Below are 19,960 nucleotides of genomic sequence, written 5' to 3' on the forward strand. Positions count from 1 at the left end.
AGATGAGGTGGAGGTTTGATTGGTACAATTTTGGGGGGCATATGCCCTTTTGATCACTTGGTGTTGCACTTTTTGTGATGGTAGGTGACAAAAAAAAATGCCTTTTTTGGCACTGTTTTGATATTAATTTTTTACGGTGTTCACCTGAGGGGTTAGGTCATGTGATATTTTTATAGAGCTGGTTGTTACGGACACGGAGATACCAAACATGTTTAGGGTATTTTCATTTCTTCATTTTTACCCAATTATAAATGTGCATATATGGGAAAATGTTAGATTTTTTTTGTAACTTTTTCATTTTTTTTTCTCTTCACTGGGCCTGATGCCTCTACAATACACTGTATAGTGTACTGCAGTGCATTTTCATTCACAGTAAGTCTGATCAGGCTTACATACTATGGTAAGCCTGGATGCCTGTGTAAGGCATCCAGTTGCCATGGCAACCATCAGGACGCTGCCACAGCAGAGCAGCGGCCCGATGGGAGGGGTGAAGGAGGGTGCTCCCTGCCTCTGTTATGATCAATCGGGACGCTGCCACAGCAGCGCCCAATGGGGGAAGGAGCTTCCTCCCTGTTAACCCCTTCCATACAGTGGTCCCTACGGACCGTGGCATGGAAGGGGTTAAACGGCCGTCATCAGTGCCATTACCGATGTCGGCCGTTACAGTAGAATGTCAGCTGTATGTTACAGCTGACAATCTACTACCGCTCGGCCATCCTGAATAATTGTGGGGGTGGGGAGGAGTGGGGGGGGGGTCGGCACCCTGATGATTATGGGGGTCCCGCTCGGCCATCCTGAAGGAGGGTGATTGGAGCACAGTAAACACAGCAGCGTAGCCCCGATCTCCTTAACACTCACTGAGGAGATCGGATCTGCGCTGCTGAACGCTACGTGATGGCCACATTTCCAAACCCAAACACTGTTCCTCTGACCAAACTCACAGCATCCTAATGACTTAAGATGCTGTGAATTCATGTCTGAGTGTGGGTCTATTGTACTGTAATCTATCAGGCAGGAACTCACAGCATTATAAATAATGATGATGCTGTCAGTTTGGGTCATTAATCACTAAGGGGTTAATGAGCATATGTTCATGCCGTTCCCTAGTACTGTACTACTGTCGAAACAACAATGTCCTTAAGCCAAGCTGTAGTGATGTTGGGGAAAATGTAGTGATGATGACCCGGCAGTACTTGAGTCAGAGTTGTGTGGATGGCTACTGGTAACTAGTTATGGAAAGAGTAGGCGATAAGTAGTGTAGTACTGACGTGGGCTAAAGAAAAATAATTGTAAAAAAAAATGCCCTGGTTGGTTCTTATATGACAATGGTTACAGAATATGGTTTATAAACGGTAAGCAGGGTCAGACTCACCAAATCCTCTGGTGGGCCTCAAGAATCCAGGAAATAAAAACATTTGGCTGCCTTTGGAGCCAGTCTCTTGCCATTAGGGTCCATTTCTTGGATTCAAAACCTATTCAACTTTATTGATGATATAGGGGTTGGGTTTCAAGAATGATTTCCTCTGGTGGGCCCAAGGAAGCCCAAATCGACACTGGTAAGCTACGCATAAGTAGATATCTGAGACCATAGGAGGACTATAAGGACTGGTTGAAGCTGTATATCCTCCCATATATACTCCTAGAGTCCTACCTAGGCTTTGCTTCACCTGAGGCCAGTTTCACACTAGTGTGTTGGGTGTTGGAATGAAGCGCTGTGTGATGGCCACATTTCCAAACCCAAACACTGTTCCTCTGACCAAACTCACAGCATCCTAATGACTTAAGATGCTGTGAATTCATGTCTGAGTGTGGGTCTATTGTACTGTAATCTATCAGGCAGGAACTCACAGCATTATAAATCATGATGATGCTGTCAGTTTGGGTCAGAGGAGCAGTGTCCGGAAAATTCGGCCATCACACAGAGCACCTTTCCCACACCCAAATCGCTAGCTAGGCAAAAATTCAGTCCACTGGTTCCCACCTGACATGCACCAACAGGGTCACATGCCCCGACAGTCCCACTGACTAGTTAGGTCACTGTATCCACTTGCATCATGTATATAACTATTTATCCAATTTGTATCCATTTATTTTTTGGGTCCTTTCACCAATAAATAAATTGTTTTAGGGACGGATACCATAAGACTTCTGGTGAAACCATACAGATTAAGATTACCAGAGAAAATTATAAGCTCTGAAGTCAGCTCAATGCCAATATGGCCCCACCATTTTAAGAGTTGTATCAAAAATCACATATGCATTGGATATATATTTATCCTGGCTGCACTTAACCAGTTAGTACATGAATGGTCATTGCACTATTGAATTAAAATGATTCCATGAATATGAAGTTATGGAGATGCAAATTGGTGCTGGGGAGGAGGATTATCTGCACGGTGCTCCTTACGTTTCCAATTCTGCTGATACGGATAATGTTGATTAATGACTTTTCCTTGTATAATGGTAGGTACAATGCTGCATTACAATAGATTCATTATCAAGCTGTTAATACAGACTGCATAAAATAATTGCTGAACTTGAACGATATCGGAACATTTTACAACTTTTCTTCCAAACAATCTAATATTTTGACCAGTTTGTTTAATGGTTTGTCTGAATTCTGGTTCTGTCTGAATTTCAAATCTGGAATTTCATCAATTAAAGCATTTTCTATTTTGCCTTTAAAAAGTAAAAGCACATTTGAAGGGCTATATGAATTATTATTATTTTTTAATGAAATTTCTGATGATCCTATGAAACAATAGGTTTTCTTAAAGGTTTCTTATTTTACCTATTGCCATACATTTTATTTTGGGTTTATTAACCACCAAAGGGAACAGATCCTTGCAAATGCAAGAGTGCCGTCCGATCCCTGTGCTTCCTGCAGAATGTCTGTCTGTCCTTGATGTTTTTCTTGGAGAAAAGTGGCTTCTTTGCTTTTCCTCACTTTGCGTGCAGATGCCCTCACACCTGCCTGCTGCCATTCCTGAGCATCTATGCACCCATAGCTGAATCCTCTGATGCTCCTGGCACTTGCTGGACTTTCATGGGCGCCCTGATGCCTTCTTCACAATTGAACCTTACTCTCTTACTCTCACTTAAAGAGGACCTTTCATGCGATTTTATTAAGGGAGATATATACCCGTACTTGCGGGGTACCCCCCGCTGATGCTGCTACCCTGCTTGATTTTAAAAAAATATGCCTCCTATGCCCCACCGAATTTCTCCCGCTCAGTATGCTAAAACTAATACTGAGCATCAGAGCAATGAGGAGGAGACTGAGTCTTTCTCCGTGGGCGTCTCCTTCTCCCCTGGCTGTAGCGCTGTCCAATCGCAGCGGAGAGCGTCACAGTCAGGGAGAAAAAAAAAAACGTACCTCCCTGGCTGTGACGCTCTCCGCTGCAAATGGACAGCGCTGCAGTCGGGAGAAGGAGACGCCCACGGAGAAAGACTCAGTCTCCTCCTCATTGCTCCGATGCTTAGTATTAGCATACTGAGCGGTGTAAATCCGGCGGGGCACAGGAGGCATATTTTTTAAAAATCAAGCAGGGTGGCAGCATCAGCGGGGGTACCCCGCAAGTACAGGTATATATTTCCCTTAATAAAATTGCATGAAAGGTCCTCTTTAAAGGGAACTAGAAGACGCATATTAAACCACCAGCAGTACCTTATTGCAGCCTGCAGCATGATTATAAAGATGTCTGTGTCTTTGCTATACGATGCGCCAAAAGTCTGAAAAAAAATGACTTCAAATGTATTCAACTGGCCGCATTATGTAAAGAATAGTCTTTGAAGTCAAGGAGGCAGAGGCTTTCTCATCTGAAGTCAAGCGTGCGCGCCACTTAGTGTTTGATTGATAGGATTTACAATTCCTTCACTACTGGACGCTCGAACGCAGTCTTGTCCCGCAATTCTTGCGCCTGCGCACTGTTCCCCTCCGCTGTAAGGTATTTCAGAGTCTCAGTGCTCAGGCACTCACACACGAGAGCCAGCCAGTGCGCCAGACTACGTTCAAGCTCCCGGCAGTGGAGGAATTGAACATCCTATCAATCAAACGCTAAGGGACACACTTGCCTTCAGACGAGAAAGCCGCTATTATTTACATAGCGCGGCCAGTTGAATAAAGATCTTTTTTTGGCGCATTGCAAAACAAAGACACAGACTTTATAATCATGCTACAGACCTCAATAAGGTAACGCTGGCGGTTTAACGTGCGTTTTCTAGGTGACAGGTTCCCTTTAAGTAATTCTTATCTTTTTTATTCACAATTTGTTTGGAAAACAAAATAGACTCAGGATTATTAACTCAGTAAAAGAAGGCTTTTATTGTTTTCTCTACTGAGCATAAGTTTTACTACATTACATTTTTTTCACACTTTCTCTTGCTCGAAGCTCCAGGTTGAATTATCTACTGCACTGGCATCTATGGTTGTGGTCCCTCTTAATAAAGGCTTTAGCTCTATAACTAATTCAGCTCTCCTGTCCTGAAGAAGGCCTCCTCGGCTGGGGAAACCCATGTCACAAGGTTAAAAGATATGGTGGTAATTAATAGGGAAGAATGGCAGAAGATCTATAAACTTCCCTATAACTAGCTCTTTACGAACTCTCAAAGATTAACTCAGTTTCAGAGCCAAGTTCCTCCATTCTGTTAAAGGGGTTTCTCTGGGATTTTTATATTGATAGCCTATCCTCAGAACATACTCTACAGATCTAAAAATAAGGTAAAAGAATGGTTTGAAGTATGGAACCCCTGGCTTAAAGGGGTTTTCCAGAGGATTAGCTTACCCAAGGCCATGTGACATCACATTCATCATGATACAAAGCACCACTGCTATACAATGTGCTTGGTGAGCTTTGGGAAGGCACCGGGGCTCAGAGGAGCACTGGTGCCTCCTCAAACAGCTGATCGGTGGGGGTCCCGGGGGTCAGATCCCCACTGATCAGATACTGATGACCTATCCTGAGGATAGTCTCAGAAAACCCCTTTAATGGCCTAGATCCTAAAGGTAAGATTATGTTAGACTCTTGGCATGCTGCCTAAAGGTGCAATTTGTTATGCACTTGTATAGCGCTACTATATTCTGCAGCGCTTTACAGAAATTAGCATCATGCTGTCCCCAATGGGGCTCACAATCTAAGTTCCCTATTATTATGTCTTTGGAGTGTGGGAGGAAACCAGAGTACCCGGAGGAAACCCACGCAAACACGGGGAGAACATACAAACTCCATGCAGATGTTGTCCTTTGTCAGATTTGAAGCTAGGACCCCAATGCTGCAAGGCACCAGTGCAAACGAAGAATAAGGCAGCACTCCGGTCTTCCAGTGAAACGGTGGATACTTTATTACACCCAACAGCCGTTGGGTGTAATAAAGTATCCACCGTTTTACTGGAAGACCGGAGTGCTGCCTTATTCTTCTGCTCTCCAATTTTTGTTCCATGTCCTGGGAACTATTGGGGAATTGCACCTGGATATACACACACACACACCTGTGTATGTGTGTATATATATATATATATATATATATATATATACACACCGTATTTTTCGCCCTATAAGACGCACTTTCCCCCCCCCCCCAAAAGTGGGGGGAAAATAGCAGTGCGTCTTATGGGGCGAATGCTGCTGATTTTGCCGTATTTTCAATGATACACCTGCCGCGATGCCGCGCGGCGGGTGTATCAGCTGTGAGGGAGGAGGGGCTGGGATCTGCTTTTATAATGACAGCGGGGCCCGTGCAGTGACTTTATTCTACTTCACGGGCCCCGCTCACTGTATAATCGTATCTGTAATAGTTAATTATGTATATACCGGTAATCGCATAATCAGCGCTACTTACAACTACAAGCGCTCGGTAGGTAGAAGAGAGGAGGGAGGAGGCAGGCCGGGAGGACGGGCGGGTGGCGCATCACTCACTACGTCACGTGTCTGCGCCACCCACTTTATGAATGAAGCAGGCGGCATGGGCGCATTACGTAGTGACTCACACTGCCAGCGCCCGTCCTCCCTCCTCTCTGCTACCTACCGAGCGCTTGTAGTTGTAAGTAGCGCTGATTATGCGATTACCGGTATATACATAATTAACTATTACAGATACGATTATACAGTGAGCGGGGCCCGTGTAGTAGAATACAGTCACTGCACGGGCCCCGCTGTCATTATAAAAGCAGATACGACCCCCACCCCCTGTATTGAGGGTCATTCACTACAGGGACACTTATGGAGGGGATCTGTGGATGACACATAAGATGCTATATATGTGTCATCCACAGATCCCCCCCATAACTGTCATACACAGATCCCCATAACAGTGCCTTCCAGTGACCCCAATAAGAGCCACCCACAGATCCGCCATAAGTGTCACCCACAGATCCCCCATAACAGTTCGCCATCCACAGATCCCCCATAACAGTGCGCCATCCACAGATCCCCCATAACAGTGCGCCATCCACAGACCACAATTAGTTCAAAACCCACCAAAAGCACACCTATTGGTTCAAAATATTTTTTTTCTTATTTTCCTCCTCAAAAACCTAGGTGCGTCTTATGGGCCGGTGCGTCTTATAGGGTGAAAAATACGGTATATATCTGTGTGTGTGTATATACAGTGAATATACAAAGTCTCTACACACCCCTGTTAAAATGTCAGGTTTCTGTGATGTAAAAAAATGAGACAAAGATAAATCATTTCAGAACTTTTTCCACCCTTAATGTGACTATAAACTGTACAACTTAATTGAAAAACAAACTTAAATCTTTTAGGTGGAGGGAAGAAAAAAAATAAAAATAATAATGTGGTTGCATAAGTGTGCACACCCTCTTATAACTGGGGATGTAGCTGTGTTCAGAATTAAGCAATCACATTTAAAATCCTGTTAAATAGGAGTCAGCATACACCTGCCATCATTTAAAGTGCCTCTGATTAACCTTAAATAAAGTTCACCTGCTCTAGTTGGTCTTTCCTGAAATTTTCTTAGTCGCATCCCACAGCAGAAGCCATGGTCCACAGAGAGCTTCCAAAGCATCAGAGGGGTCTCGTTGTTAAAAGGTATCAGTCAGGAGAAGGGTACAAAAGAATTTCCAAGGCATTAGATATACCATGGAACACAGTGAAGACCGTCATCATCAAGTGGAGAAAATATGGCACAACAGTGACATTACCTAGAACTGGACGTCCCTCCAAATTTGATGAAAAGACGAGACGAAAACTGGTCTGGGAGGCTACCAAGAGGCCTACAACAACATTAAAGGAGCTGCAGGAATATCTGTCAAGTACTGTCTGTGTGGTACATGTGACAATAATCTCCCGTATTCTTCATATGTCTGGACTATGGGGTAGAGTGGCAAGACGAAAGCCCTTTTTTACGAAGAAAAACATCCAAGTCAGGCTACATTTTGCAAAAACACATCTGAAGTCTCCCAAAAGCATGTGGGAAAAGGTGTTATGGTCTGATGAAACCAAGGTTGAACTTGGCCATAATTCCAAAAGATATGTTTGGCGCAAAAAAAAAAAAACACTGCACATCACCAAAAGAACACCATACCCACAGTGAAGCATGGTGGTGGCAGCATCATGCCAAGGGGCTGTTCTTCTTCAGCTGGAACTGGGGCCTTAGTTAAGCTAGAGGGAATTATGAACAGTTCCAAATACCAGTCAATATTGGCACAAAACCTTCAGACTTCTGCTAGAAATCTGAACATGAAGAGGAACTTCATCTTTCAGCAGGACAATGACCCAAAGCATACATCCAAATCAACAAAGGAATGGCTTCACCAGAAGAAGATTAAAGTTTTGGAATGGCCCAGCCAGAGCCCAGATCTGAATATGATTGGAAATCTGTGGGGTGATCTGAAGAGGGCTGTGCACAGGAGATGCCCTCGCAATCTGACAGATTTAGAGTGTTTTTACAAAGAAGAGTGGGCAAATCTTGCCAAGTCAAAATGTGCCATGCTGATAGACTCATACCCAAAAAGACTGAGTGCTGTAATAAAATCAAAAGGTGCTTCAACAAAGTATTAGTTTAAGGGTGTGCACACTTATGCAACCATATTATTTTTATGTTCTTTTTTCCCTCTACCTAAAAGATTTGAGTTTGTTTTTCAATTGAGTTGTACAGTTTATAGGTCACATTAAAAGGTGGAAAAAGTTCTGAAATGATTTATCTTTGTCAAACCTGACATTTTAACAGTGGTGTGTAGACTTTTTATATCGACTGTATATACAGGTCCTTCTCAAAAAATTTGCATATTGTGATAAAGTTCATTATTTTCTGTAATGTACTGATAAACATTAGACTTTCATATATTTTAGATTCATTACACACAACTGAAGTAGTTCAAGCCTTTTCTTGTTTTAATATTGATGATTTTGGCATACAGCTCATGAAAACCCCAAATTCCTATCTCAAAAAATTAGCATATCATGAAAAGGTTCTCTAAACGAGCTATTAACCTAATCATCTGAATCAACTAATTAACTCTAAACACCTGCAAAAGATTCCTGAGGCTTTTAAAAACTCCCAGCCTGGTTCATTACTCAAAACCGCAATCATGAGTAAGACTGCCGACCTGACTGCTGGCCAGAAGGCCATCATTGACACCCTCAAGCAAGAGGGTAAGACACAGAAAGAAATTTCTGAACGAATAGGCTGTTCCCAGAGTGCTGTATCAAGGCACCTCAGTGGGAAGTCTGTGGGAAGGAAAAAGTGTGGCAGAAAACGCTGCACAACGAGAAGAGGTGACCGGACCCTGAGGAAGATTGTGGAGAAGGACCGATTCCAGACCTTTGGGGACCTGCGGAAGCAGTGGACTGAGTCTGGAGTAGAAACATCCAGAGCCACCGTGTACAGGCATGTGCAGGAAATGGGCTACAGGTGCCGCATTCCCCAGGTCAAGCCACTTTTGAACCAGAAACAGCGGCAGAAGCGCCTGACCTGGGCTACAGAGAAGCAGCACTGGACTGTTGCTCAGTGGTCCAAAGTACTTTTTTCGGATGAAAGCAAATTTTGCATGTCATTCGGAAATCAAGGTGCCAGAGTCTGGAGGAAGACTGGGGAGAGGGAAATGCCAAAATGCCTGAAGTCCAATGTCAAGTACCCACAGTTAGTGATGGTCTGGGGTGCCATGTCAGCTGCTGGTGTTGGTCCACTGTGTTTTATCAAGGGCAGGGTCAATGCAGCTAGCTATCAGGAGATTTTGGAGCACTTCATGCTTCCATCTGCTGAAAAGCTTTATGGAGATGAAGATTTCATTTTTCAGCACGACCTGCCACCTGCTCACAGTGCCAAAACCACTGGTAAATGGTTTACTGACCATGGTATTACTGTGCTCAATTGGCCTGCCAACTCTCCTGACCTTAACCCCATAGAGAATCTGTGGGATATTGGGAAGAGAAAGTTGAGAGACGCAAGACCCAACACTCTGGATGAGCTTAAGGCCGCTATTGAAGCATCCTGGGCCTCCATAACACCTCAGCAGTGCCACAGGCTGATTGCCTCCATGCCACGCCGCATTGAAGCAGTCATTTCTGCAAAAGGATTCCCGACCAAGTATTGAGTGCATAACTGAACTTAATTATTTGAAGGTTGACTTTTTTTGTATTAAAAACACTTTTCTTTTATTGGTCGGATGAAATATGCTAATTTTTTGAGATAGGAATTTTGGGTTTTCATGAGCTGTATTCCAAAATCATCAATATTAAAACAAGAAAAGGCTTGAACTACTTCAGTTGTGTGTAATGAATCTAAAATATATGAAAGTCTAATGTTTATCAGTACATTACAGAAAATAATGAACTTTATCACAATATGCTAATTTTTTTAGAAGGACCTGTATATATAGATCAACGAAAAATGGCGGCACAGGCTAATAAGCACGGGTGATTAAGGGAGTTATTTTCTCATGACCTATTGGAGTGCTGTTCATTTTTCTGGATATAATATATATATATAAAAAGAAGGACGTATGTATGTTCCACGATCACTCAAAAACGCAACCATCGATTTCAACTTTAAACTTTGTATACACATCCCTTGCTACCTGGATAGAAATCTTGTGGGGGTCACAGCTCTCTAGAACGTACAGTTTCTGAGATATTCCCAAAAAATTACCTGCATTAGCCAATACAAGCCTGCACGTCTTTCTCTTCATATCCCAACTGCCATACACATGGCCACATGTCCCTTATCAGCCAATAGAAGCTCGCAGGTCCTTAGTCTCCACATACACAGAGTTTTACTCCAGGTTTCCATGACAACCCAGTCATTTTTCTTCACTGCTGTAGGTCAGCTTTAGGCTAGGGCTACACGACGACAATAAGTTGCACGACACATAGGGCACAACCTACACTGCTACATGTGTCGCTCGACATTGATGTCGCACACCTATCGCGCGACAATTTTTATAATATTAGTCTATAGCGTTGCACTGCGACATGTGACATGCTGCAACTGCGATGTAACAGTCGCAGAAAAATGCATCTTGGATTGATTTTTTGCGACTGTTGTGTCGCAGTCGCAGCATGTCACATGCCGCAGTGTAACGCCATAGACTAATATTATAAGAATTGTTGATACAAAATGTCGCGCGACACATGTCGTCGTGTAGCCCTACCATTAAAGAGGCAGGGTGCTGTGGAGGTCACTGTTAAAGGGGCAGACACTGTGGAGGTCACTGTTTAGGGGGAAGGGGCCACTATTAAATGGACAACTGCTGTGGAGGTCACTGTTAAGGCAGCAGGGTACTGTGAGGTCACTGTTAAGGGGACGGGCCCCTGAGGAGGTCACTGTCAAGGGAGTGGGGAGCTGTAAAACTCACTTTTAAAGGGGCGGGCTGCTGTGAAGCTCAAAGTTAGGGCTCATGCACACGACAGTATTTTGCGTTCAGTATACTGGCCGTTTTTTTAGTTCAGTATGCCGTACATATACTGAACCATTAATTTCAATGGTTCAGCAAAAAAAATATATTAAGTGTCTCCGTGTGCATTCCGTTTCAGTATTTCTGTACCGTGAAAAGATAGAACATGTCCTATTCTTGTCCGCAAATCACGGTGCTTGGCTCCATTCAAGTCAATGGGTCCGCAAAAAAAAACGTAACACATACGGAAATGCATCCGTATCCGTTCCGTTTTTGCGGAACCATCTATTGAAAATGTTATGCCCAGCCCAATTTTTTCTATGTAATTACTGTATACTGTATATGGCATACGTAGAAACGAAACGGAAAGGAAACGGAAACAGAAAACGGAACGGATCCGTAAAAAACGGACCGTAAAACACAGAAAAAGCCAAACTGTCGTGTGCATGAGCCCTTAACCCATTAAGAACTCGGCCCTATTTCACCTTACGGACTTGGCCATTTTTTGCAAATCTGACCAGTGTCACTTTAAGTGCTGATCACTTTAAAACGCTTTGACTTATCCAGGCTATTCTGAGATTGTTTTTTCATCACATATTGTACTTCATGACACTGGTAAAATAAAGTCCAAAAAATTCATTTTTATTTATAAAAAAATACCAAATTTACCAAACATTTGTAAAAAATTGCAAGTTTCCAAGTTTCAATTTCTCTACTTCTATAATACATAGTAATACCTCCAAAAATAGTTATTACTTTACATTCCCCATATGTCTACTTCATGTTTGGATCATTTTGGGAATGATATTTTATTTTTTGGGGATGTTACAAGGCTTAGAAGTTTAGAAGCAAATCTTGAAATTTTTCAGAAATTTTCAAAAACCCAATTTTTAGGGACCAGTTCAGGTCTGAAGTCACTTTGCGAGGCTTAAATAATAGAAACCACCCAAAAATGACCCCATTCTATAAACTACACCCCTCAAGGTATCCAAAACAGATTTTACAAACTTTGTTAACCCTTTAGGTGTTCCACAAGAATTAATGGAAAATAGAGATAAAATTTCAGAATTTCAATTTTTGGGCAAATTTTCCATTTGAATCCATTTTTCCCAGTAACAAAGCAAGGGTTAACAGCCAAACCAAACTCAATATTTATGGCCCTGATTCTGTAGTTTACGGAAACACCCCTATATGTGGTCGTAAACAGCTGTACCGGCACACAGCAGGGCGCAGAAGGAAAGGAATGCCATACGGTTTTTGGAAGGCAGATTTTGCTAGACTGGTTTTTTTGACACCATGTCCCATTTGAAGCCCCCCTGATGCACCCCTAAAGTAGAAACTCCCAAAAAGTGGCCCCATTTTAAAAACTACGGGATAGGGTGGAAGTATTGTTGGTACTAGTTTAGGGTACATATGATTTTTGGTTGCTCTATATTACACTTTTTGTGAGGCAAAATAACAAGAAATAGCTGTTTTGGCACCGTTTTTATTTTTTGTTATTTACAACATTCATCTGACAGGTTAGATCATGTGATATTTTTATAGACCAGGTTGTCACGGATGCGGCGATACCTAATATGTATACTTTTTTTATTTATGTAAGTTTTACACAATAATATTTTTGAAACAAAAAAATATCATGTTTTAGTGTCTCCATATTCTGAGAGCCATAGTTTTTTCAGTTTTTGGGCGATTATCTTAGGTAGAGTCTCATTTTTTGCGGATGAGATGACGGTTTGATTGGCACTATTTTGGGGTGCATATGACTTTTTGATCGCTTGCTATTACACTTTTTGTGATGTAAGGTGACAAAAAATTGTTTATTTAGCAGTTTTAATTTTCTACGGTGTTTCTCTGAGGGGTTAGGTCATGAGATATTTTTATAGAGCCGGTCGATACGAACGTGGCGATACCAAATATGTATACTTTTTTTATTTATGTAAGTTTTACACAATAACAGCTATTCTGAGCCATAGTTTTTTAATTTTTTGGGCGATTGTCTCAGGTAGGGGCTCATTTTTGCGGGATGAGGTGATGGTTATATTGGTGGGCAAACGCCTTTTTGATCGCTTGCTGTTGTACTTTTTGTGATGTAAGGTGACAAAAAAAAGGGTTTATTTAGCAGTTTTTATTTTTTATGGTGTTCATCTGAGGGCTTAGGTCATGTGATATGTTTATAGAGCCGGTCGATACGGACGTGGCGATACCTAATATGTATACCTATTTTTTTTCCCCTATTTTTTTTACTTTATTTGGGGAAAATGATGTTTGTTTATTTTTACTTGAAACTTAATTTTTTGGAGGGAAAACTTTATTTTTTCAACTTTTTTTTTTCACTTTATTTTTTGTCCCACTTTGGGACTTGAACTTTTGGGGGTCTAATCCTTTACAATGCATTCCAATACTCCAATACAGTGTGTATTACTCATACAGCTTCCGGGGCCTGTGAGATCCAGGGGGCTGGATCTCACAGGCTCTTCACCGGAAGGCATCGCTCTGCCTTCCATGCCATCGGGTCCTCCCCACAGCCCCATGGGGACCCGATGGCACACCCGATCGCCGCCGCAAACCGCAGGTAAAGTCGCAAACCGCAGGTCTAAACTGACCTGCGGTTTGCGACGATCGCCGATACGGGGGGGTCACATGACCCCCCCCCCCGGCGTTGTGACAGGATGCCCGCTGAATGATTTCAGCGGGCATCCTGTCACAATTAACCCCCGCTGCGCCACAATCTTTTTTTAAACTTAGGACGTACCGGTACGTCCTACGTCCCTTAGGGGTTAAGCTGCTGTAGAGGTCCCATTTTAACCACCTTAGGACCGCCGTACGCAGGATTGCGTCCTGGCGGCGGCCCTGTTGTTCTGGGTGGACGCGCCGGCGCGTCCTCTTGCGAGAGGCAAGATTTCCTGTGAACGCGCGCACACAGGTGCGCGTTCACAGGAACCGAAGGTAAGCGAGTGGATCTACAGCCTGCCAGAGGCGATCGTTTGCTGGCAGGCTGTAGATGCGATTTTTTTAACCCCTAAAAGGTATATTAGACGCTGTTTTGATAACAGCGTCTAATATACCTGCTACCTGGTCCTCTGCTGGTCCCTTTTGCTTGGATCGACCACCAGAGGACACAGGCAGCTCTGTAATAAGTAGCACCAAACACCACTACACTACACCCCCCCTGACACTTATTAACCCCTTATTAACCCCTGATCACCCCATATTAGACTCCCTGATCACCCCCCTGTCATTGATCACCCCCCTGTCAGGCTCCATTCAGACGTCCGTATGTGTTTTGCGGATCCGATCCATGGATCCACGGATACGCAAAACACATACAGATGTCTGAATGGAGCCTTACAGGGGGGTGATCAATGACATATAGCCCATATAGACTCCCTGATCACCCCCCTGTAAGGCTGGCTCCATTCAGAGGTCCGTATGTGTTTTGCGGATCCACGGATCCATGGATCGGATCCGCAAAACACATACGGACATCTGAATGGAGCCTTACAGGGGGGTGATCACCCCATATAGACTCCCTGATCACCCCCCTGTCATTGATCACCCCCCTGTAAGGCTCCATTCAGACAGCGGAAATTGATATTTTTTTATTTATTTATTTATTTTTTCCTACAAAGTCTCATATTCCACTAACTTGTGACAAAAAATAAAATCTCACATGAACTCACCATACCCCTCACAGAATCCAAATGCGTAAAATTTTTTAGACATTTATATTCCAGACTTCTTCTCACGCTTTAGGGCCCCTAAAATGCCAGGGCAGTATAAATACCCCACATGTGACCCTATTTTGGAAAGAAGACACCTCAAGGTATTTTGTGAGGGGCATGGCGAGTTCATGTAAAATTTTATTTTTTGTCACAAGTTAGCGGAAAGGGAGACTTTGTGAGAAAAAGCAAAAAAAAAATCAATTTCCGCTAACTTGTGCCAAAAAAAAACCACTTCTATGAACTCGCCATGCCCCTCACGGAATGCCTTGGGGTGTCTTCTTTCCAAAATGGGGTATTTATACTGCCCTGGCATTTTAGGGGCCCTAAAGCGTGAGAAGAAGTCTGGAATCCAAATGCCCTCCTAAAAGATACTCATTGGAATTTGGGCCCCTTTGCGCACCTAGGCTGCAAAAAAAATGTCACACATGTGGTATCGCTGTACTCAGGAGAAGTTGGGCAATGTGTTTTGGGGTGTCTTTTTACATATACCCATGCTGGGTGAGAAATCTCTATAATGACAACTTTGTATAAAAAAAATGGGAAAAGTTGACTTTTAGAGAGATCTCTCACCCAGCATGGGTATATGTAAAAATACACCCCAAAACACATTGCCCTATTTCTCCTGAGTACGGCGATACCACATTTGTGACACTTTTTTGCAGCCTAGGTGCACAAAGGGGCCCACATTCCAATGAGTACTTTTAGGATTTTACAGGGCATTTTTTATACATTTGGATTCCAGACTTCTTCTCACGCATTAGGGCCCCTAAAATGCAAGGGCAGTATAACTACCCCACAAATGACCCCATTTTGGAAAGAAGACACCCCAAGGTTTTTGCTGAGGGGCATATTGAGTCCATGAAAGATTGAAATTTTTGTCCCAAGTTAGCGGAAAGGGAGACTGAGAAAAAAAAAAAATCAATTTCCGCTAACTTGTTCAAAAAAAAAAAATTCTATGAACTCGCCATGCCCCTCATTGAATACCTTGGGGTGTCTTCTTTCCAAAATGGGGTCACATGTGGGGTATTTATACTGCCCTGGCATTTTAGGGGCCCTAAAGTGTGAGAAGAAGTCTGGGATCCAAATGTCTAAAAATGCCCTCCTAAAAGGAATTTGGGCCCCTTTGCGCATCTAGGCTACAAAAAAGTGTCACACATGTGGTATCGACGTACTCAGGAGAAGTTGGGCAATGTGTTTTGGGGTGTCATTTTACATATACCCATGCTGGGTGAGATAAATATCTCGGTCAAATGCCAACTTTGTATAAAAAAAATGGGAAAAGTTGTCTTTTGCCGAGATATTTCTCTCACCCAGCATTGGTATATGTAAAATGACACCCCAAAACACATTGCCCAACTTCTCCTGAGTACGGCGATACCACATGTGTGACACTTTTTTGCAGCCTAGGTGGGCAAAGGGGCCCACATTCCAAAGAGCACCTTTAGGATTTCACAGGGCATTTTTTACACATTTTGATTTCAAACTACTTCTCACGCATTAGGGCCCCTAAAAGGCCAGGGCAGTATAACTACCCCACAAGTGACCCCATTTTGGAAAGAAGACACCCCAAGGTATTCCAGGAGGGGCATGGCAAGTTCCTAGAATTTTTTTTTTTTTGTCACAAGTTAGCGGAAAATGAGACTTTGTAAGGAAAAAAATAAAATAAAAAAATCATCATCATTTTCCGCTAACTTGTGACAAAAAATAAAAAGTTCTATGAACTAACTATGCCCATCAGCGAATACCTTAGGGTGTCTACTTTCCGAAATGGGGTCATTTGTGGGGTTTTCCTACTGTCTGGGCATTGTAGAACCTCAGGAAACAAGACAGGTGCTCAGAAAGTCAGAGCTGCTTCAAAAAATGGAAATTCACATTTTTGTACCATAGATTGTAAACGCTATAACTTTTACCCAAACTTTTTTTTATCAAAGACATGTAGAACAATAAATTTAGAGAAAAAATTAAATAGAAATGTAGTTTTATTTGAAAAATTTTACAACTGAAAGTGTAAATTTTGATTAAAAACAAAAAAAGTAAAAATGTCAGCAGCAATGAAATACCACCAAATGAAAGCTCTATTAGTGAGAAGAAAAGGAGGTAAAATTCATTTGGGTGGTAAGTTGCATGACCGAGCAATAAACGGTGAAAGTAGTGTAGTGCAGAAGTGTAAAAAGTGGCCTGGTCATTAAGGGTGTTTAAGCTAGGGGGGCTGGGGTGGTTAAAGTGGCGCTGCACTGTGAGGGGGGTCAGTGTTAAGGGGTGGGGGACTGTGGAGTTCACTGTTAAAGGGGCGGGGTGCTGTAGAGGTCACTGGTATGGGGGACACTGTCGATATCTTTTAACGACACACACAAACATTAAATGAAATATACCCGTAATATATATATATATATATATATATATATATATATATACACACATACACATACATACATACATACATACACACACACACATATTCCCTGCAGATTTTGCTGAATCAGCCGATTTGCCTTGAAACACTGATTCATACTAATATTACAATCTGACTGACGACTGCGACCGAGCACACACTAGAAACAAAAAAACGCCCTCCTTCATTAAGCAATGATACAAATGGCAGTAATGTATGTATTTTATGTAATCATGTCTAATATGCCTATATTTCTCATTCTGTGTAAATTATTATTTTATTTACATTTTATACTTAAATAGTCATCATATTATAGCGCAACCAAGCCCCATCTCTGCTGGTATTAAATGACAGTATAATGGGAATACAGTACAACCCTGCTGGTTGCACAATTCTGCTGAGTCTTCCCCTAGTTCACTTGGCTCTAGTTACAAGCAACAGGAGTCTCCATCCATCCCAGTGGAGCACCTACCTGGCTAGTATCCTGCCTCCAGGGCAGCTCTGAGGCTGTAGGTACAATTCAGAAGGAAAGGAACCTGCAGCCTGAAATGTGTTAGTCATCCTCTTGCTCATATTTACAGACATTCAGTGATACGAAGTTGCAGATCTTCTACAATTGCTACAAATCTTCAGATCTCTTAGGTAGTTGTTACCTTGGATGGTTGCCACAACTTTCTCCTTTCAGAGAATGCAGCTATATGGAGGTGCGCAAAATACTGCATGCAAATAGTTTTCTTACCCAGCAAGAGAGTCCAAAGTGACATCTGGATGATGAGGATGGAGAAAGGGATGTCCATGTCTTGAGATGCTCCTTGCCCTGAGCCCCAGGTAAATCCTTACCATGAGTGACCTTAGTATAGAAGTATATCCTCTGTGCTTGTGTCACCTCCCTGCCTGAGCAGGACTGATGCTGCTGCCTGGAACTCTTGCAGGCTTTATAGATGCATCTACACCTCCCTATACTGTCATCCTCTGTCAGGTCCTAAAGCCCTCCTTGTTCTCCTCCGAGAGAAAAACAACTGCCCTTGTGTGACCAAAGTGATTTAATTTCTGAGATGTGATTACTGTTAAACTAGGCAGTCGATGTCTTTAGAAATCCAGCATTCAGGCAATTGTGGTTGCCTTTTTATTTCTTCGTCAGACCTGCATATAGGGATATTTGCTAAGTAAATGCATGCAGTTCTCAGCGTAAGGGCTCATGCAGTACACGGGGCACCGGCTGTGTGCACCCCGCACCACGGATGTGGACCCATTCACCCATTATAGTCTATAGGACCGTGAAAACCACGGATGCAACACAGATACCATCCGTGTTTCATGGATCATTAGGCCTCTTTCACACGACCGTATGGCTATTTCAGTGTTTTGCGGTCCGTTTTTCCGTATGGCATATACAGTATACAGTAATTACATAGAAAAAATTGGGCTGGGCATAACATTTTCAATAGATAGTTCCACAAAAACGGAATGGATACGGAAGACATACGGATGCATTTCCGTATGTGTTCTGTTTTTTTGCGGAACCATTGACTTAAATGGAGCCACGGAACGTGATTTGCGGGCAATAATAGGACATGTTCTATCTTTCAACAGAACGGAAAAACGGAAATACGGAAACGGAATGCATACGGAGCACATTCAGTTTTTTTTTTTTTTGCAGAACCATTGAAATGAATGGTTCCGTATACGGACCGTATACGGAATGCAAAAAATGGCCCGCAAAACGAAAAAAAAACAAAAAACGGTAGTGTGAAAGAGGCCTTAGGAAGAGGTGCTTTGAAAATTATTTTTCAGCTGTAGAGTGTCAGCGAAACACGGATGACACACGGACAGCAAAAAACGGACACACGGACCCAACACGGATCCATCACGGACCACCATTTCACGGATTTAAACACTGACGTGTGAATGAGGCTTTTTAAAACTAAAGGAGCATTCACACGACCGTAAGAGTTTCGTGGTCCGCAAATGGCGGATCCGCAAAACACTGATACCGGCCGTGTGCGTTCCGCATTTTGCGGACCGCACCTGGCCGGCGCTATATAGAGAATGCCGCGGACAAGAATAAGACATGCTCTATCTTTTTTGCGGGGCCACGGAACAACGGATGCGGACAGCACACGGTGTCTTTTGCGGCCCCATTGAAATGAATGGGTCCGCACCCGTTCCGCAAATTTGCGGAACGGATGCGGACTCATTCATACGGTCGTGTGAATGCTCCCTAAGTCTACTTTCACACTCGTGTTTTGGCTTTCCGTTTGTGAGATCCGTTTAGGGCTCTAACAAGCGGTCCAAAACGGATCAGTTTTGCCCTAATGCATTCTGAAAAGGATCCGCTCAGAATGCATCAGTTCAGCCTCCATTCCGCTCTGGAGGCGGACACCAAAACGCTGCTTGCAGCGTTTTCGTGTCCGTCTGATGAAACTGAGCAAAACGGATCCGTTCTGACGCAAAATGTAAGTCAATGGGGACAGATCCGTTTTCACTGACACAATCTGGCACAATAGAAAACGTCTTGGCTATGTTAAAGATAATACAAACGGTCCGTTCTGAACGGATGCATGCGGTTGCAGTATCTGAACGGATCCGTCCATGACGGATCCGCACAAAACGCGAGTGTGAAAGTAGCCTAAGTTCACAGGTTGCGGTTTTATTGCAGATTCTGCACCGCATATCCACAGCAATGGACAGGGCAGCGCTGCTGCAAATTTCTTACCTGCAGTTTTGCTCAGGGAGATAGGAATTCGATTTCCACAGCGTGCCCGTTATCATGCAAATTATTCGCTGAGTTCTTCCATTACCTTCAGTAGAGTTTAAATCCTATTATGCATTTAGTTCTGAACTTGTTGTGGATTTCATCCTGCAAATCTGCAACGTGTGTACTTGCCCAGGAGCCATGGCATGGGTGTGAACAGAGCCTATGGGGCCATTTACATAGGCCATTGCCCCAAACTAACAGCTTCAACAGAGCAGCTGTAACATGCAGCAGTC

General features: G+C 43.0%; 1 protein-coding gene across 3 annotated transcripts in view; it reads right to left on the reverse strand.

Moving 5' to 3' along the window:
- The window catches only part of LTK (leukocyte receptor tyrosine kinase), a 209,805-nt gene extending 191,955 nt beyond the window's left edge, over positions 1 to 17,850 (reverse strand). For all 3 annotated transcript variants that reach the window (XM_040412272.1, XM_040412271.1, XM_040412270.1), the window contains exon 1: positions 17,709 to 17,850. In XM_040412272.1, the coding sequence (XP_040268206.1) occupies positions 17,709 to 17,766 (58 nt within the window). In that variant the 5' untranslated portion in view covers positions 17,767 to 17,850. The remainder of the gene's footprint in view (positions 1 to 17,708) is intronic.
- Between the last annotated feature and the right edge of the window lie 2,110 nt (positions 17,851 to 19,960).

Source organism: Bufo bufo, chromosome 11, assembly GCF_905171765.1.
Source record: "Bufo bufo chromosome 11, aBufBuf1.1, whole genome shotgun sequence".
NCBI lineage: Eukaryota > Metazoa > Chordata > Amphibia > Anura > Bufonidae > Bufo > Bufo bufo.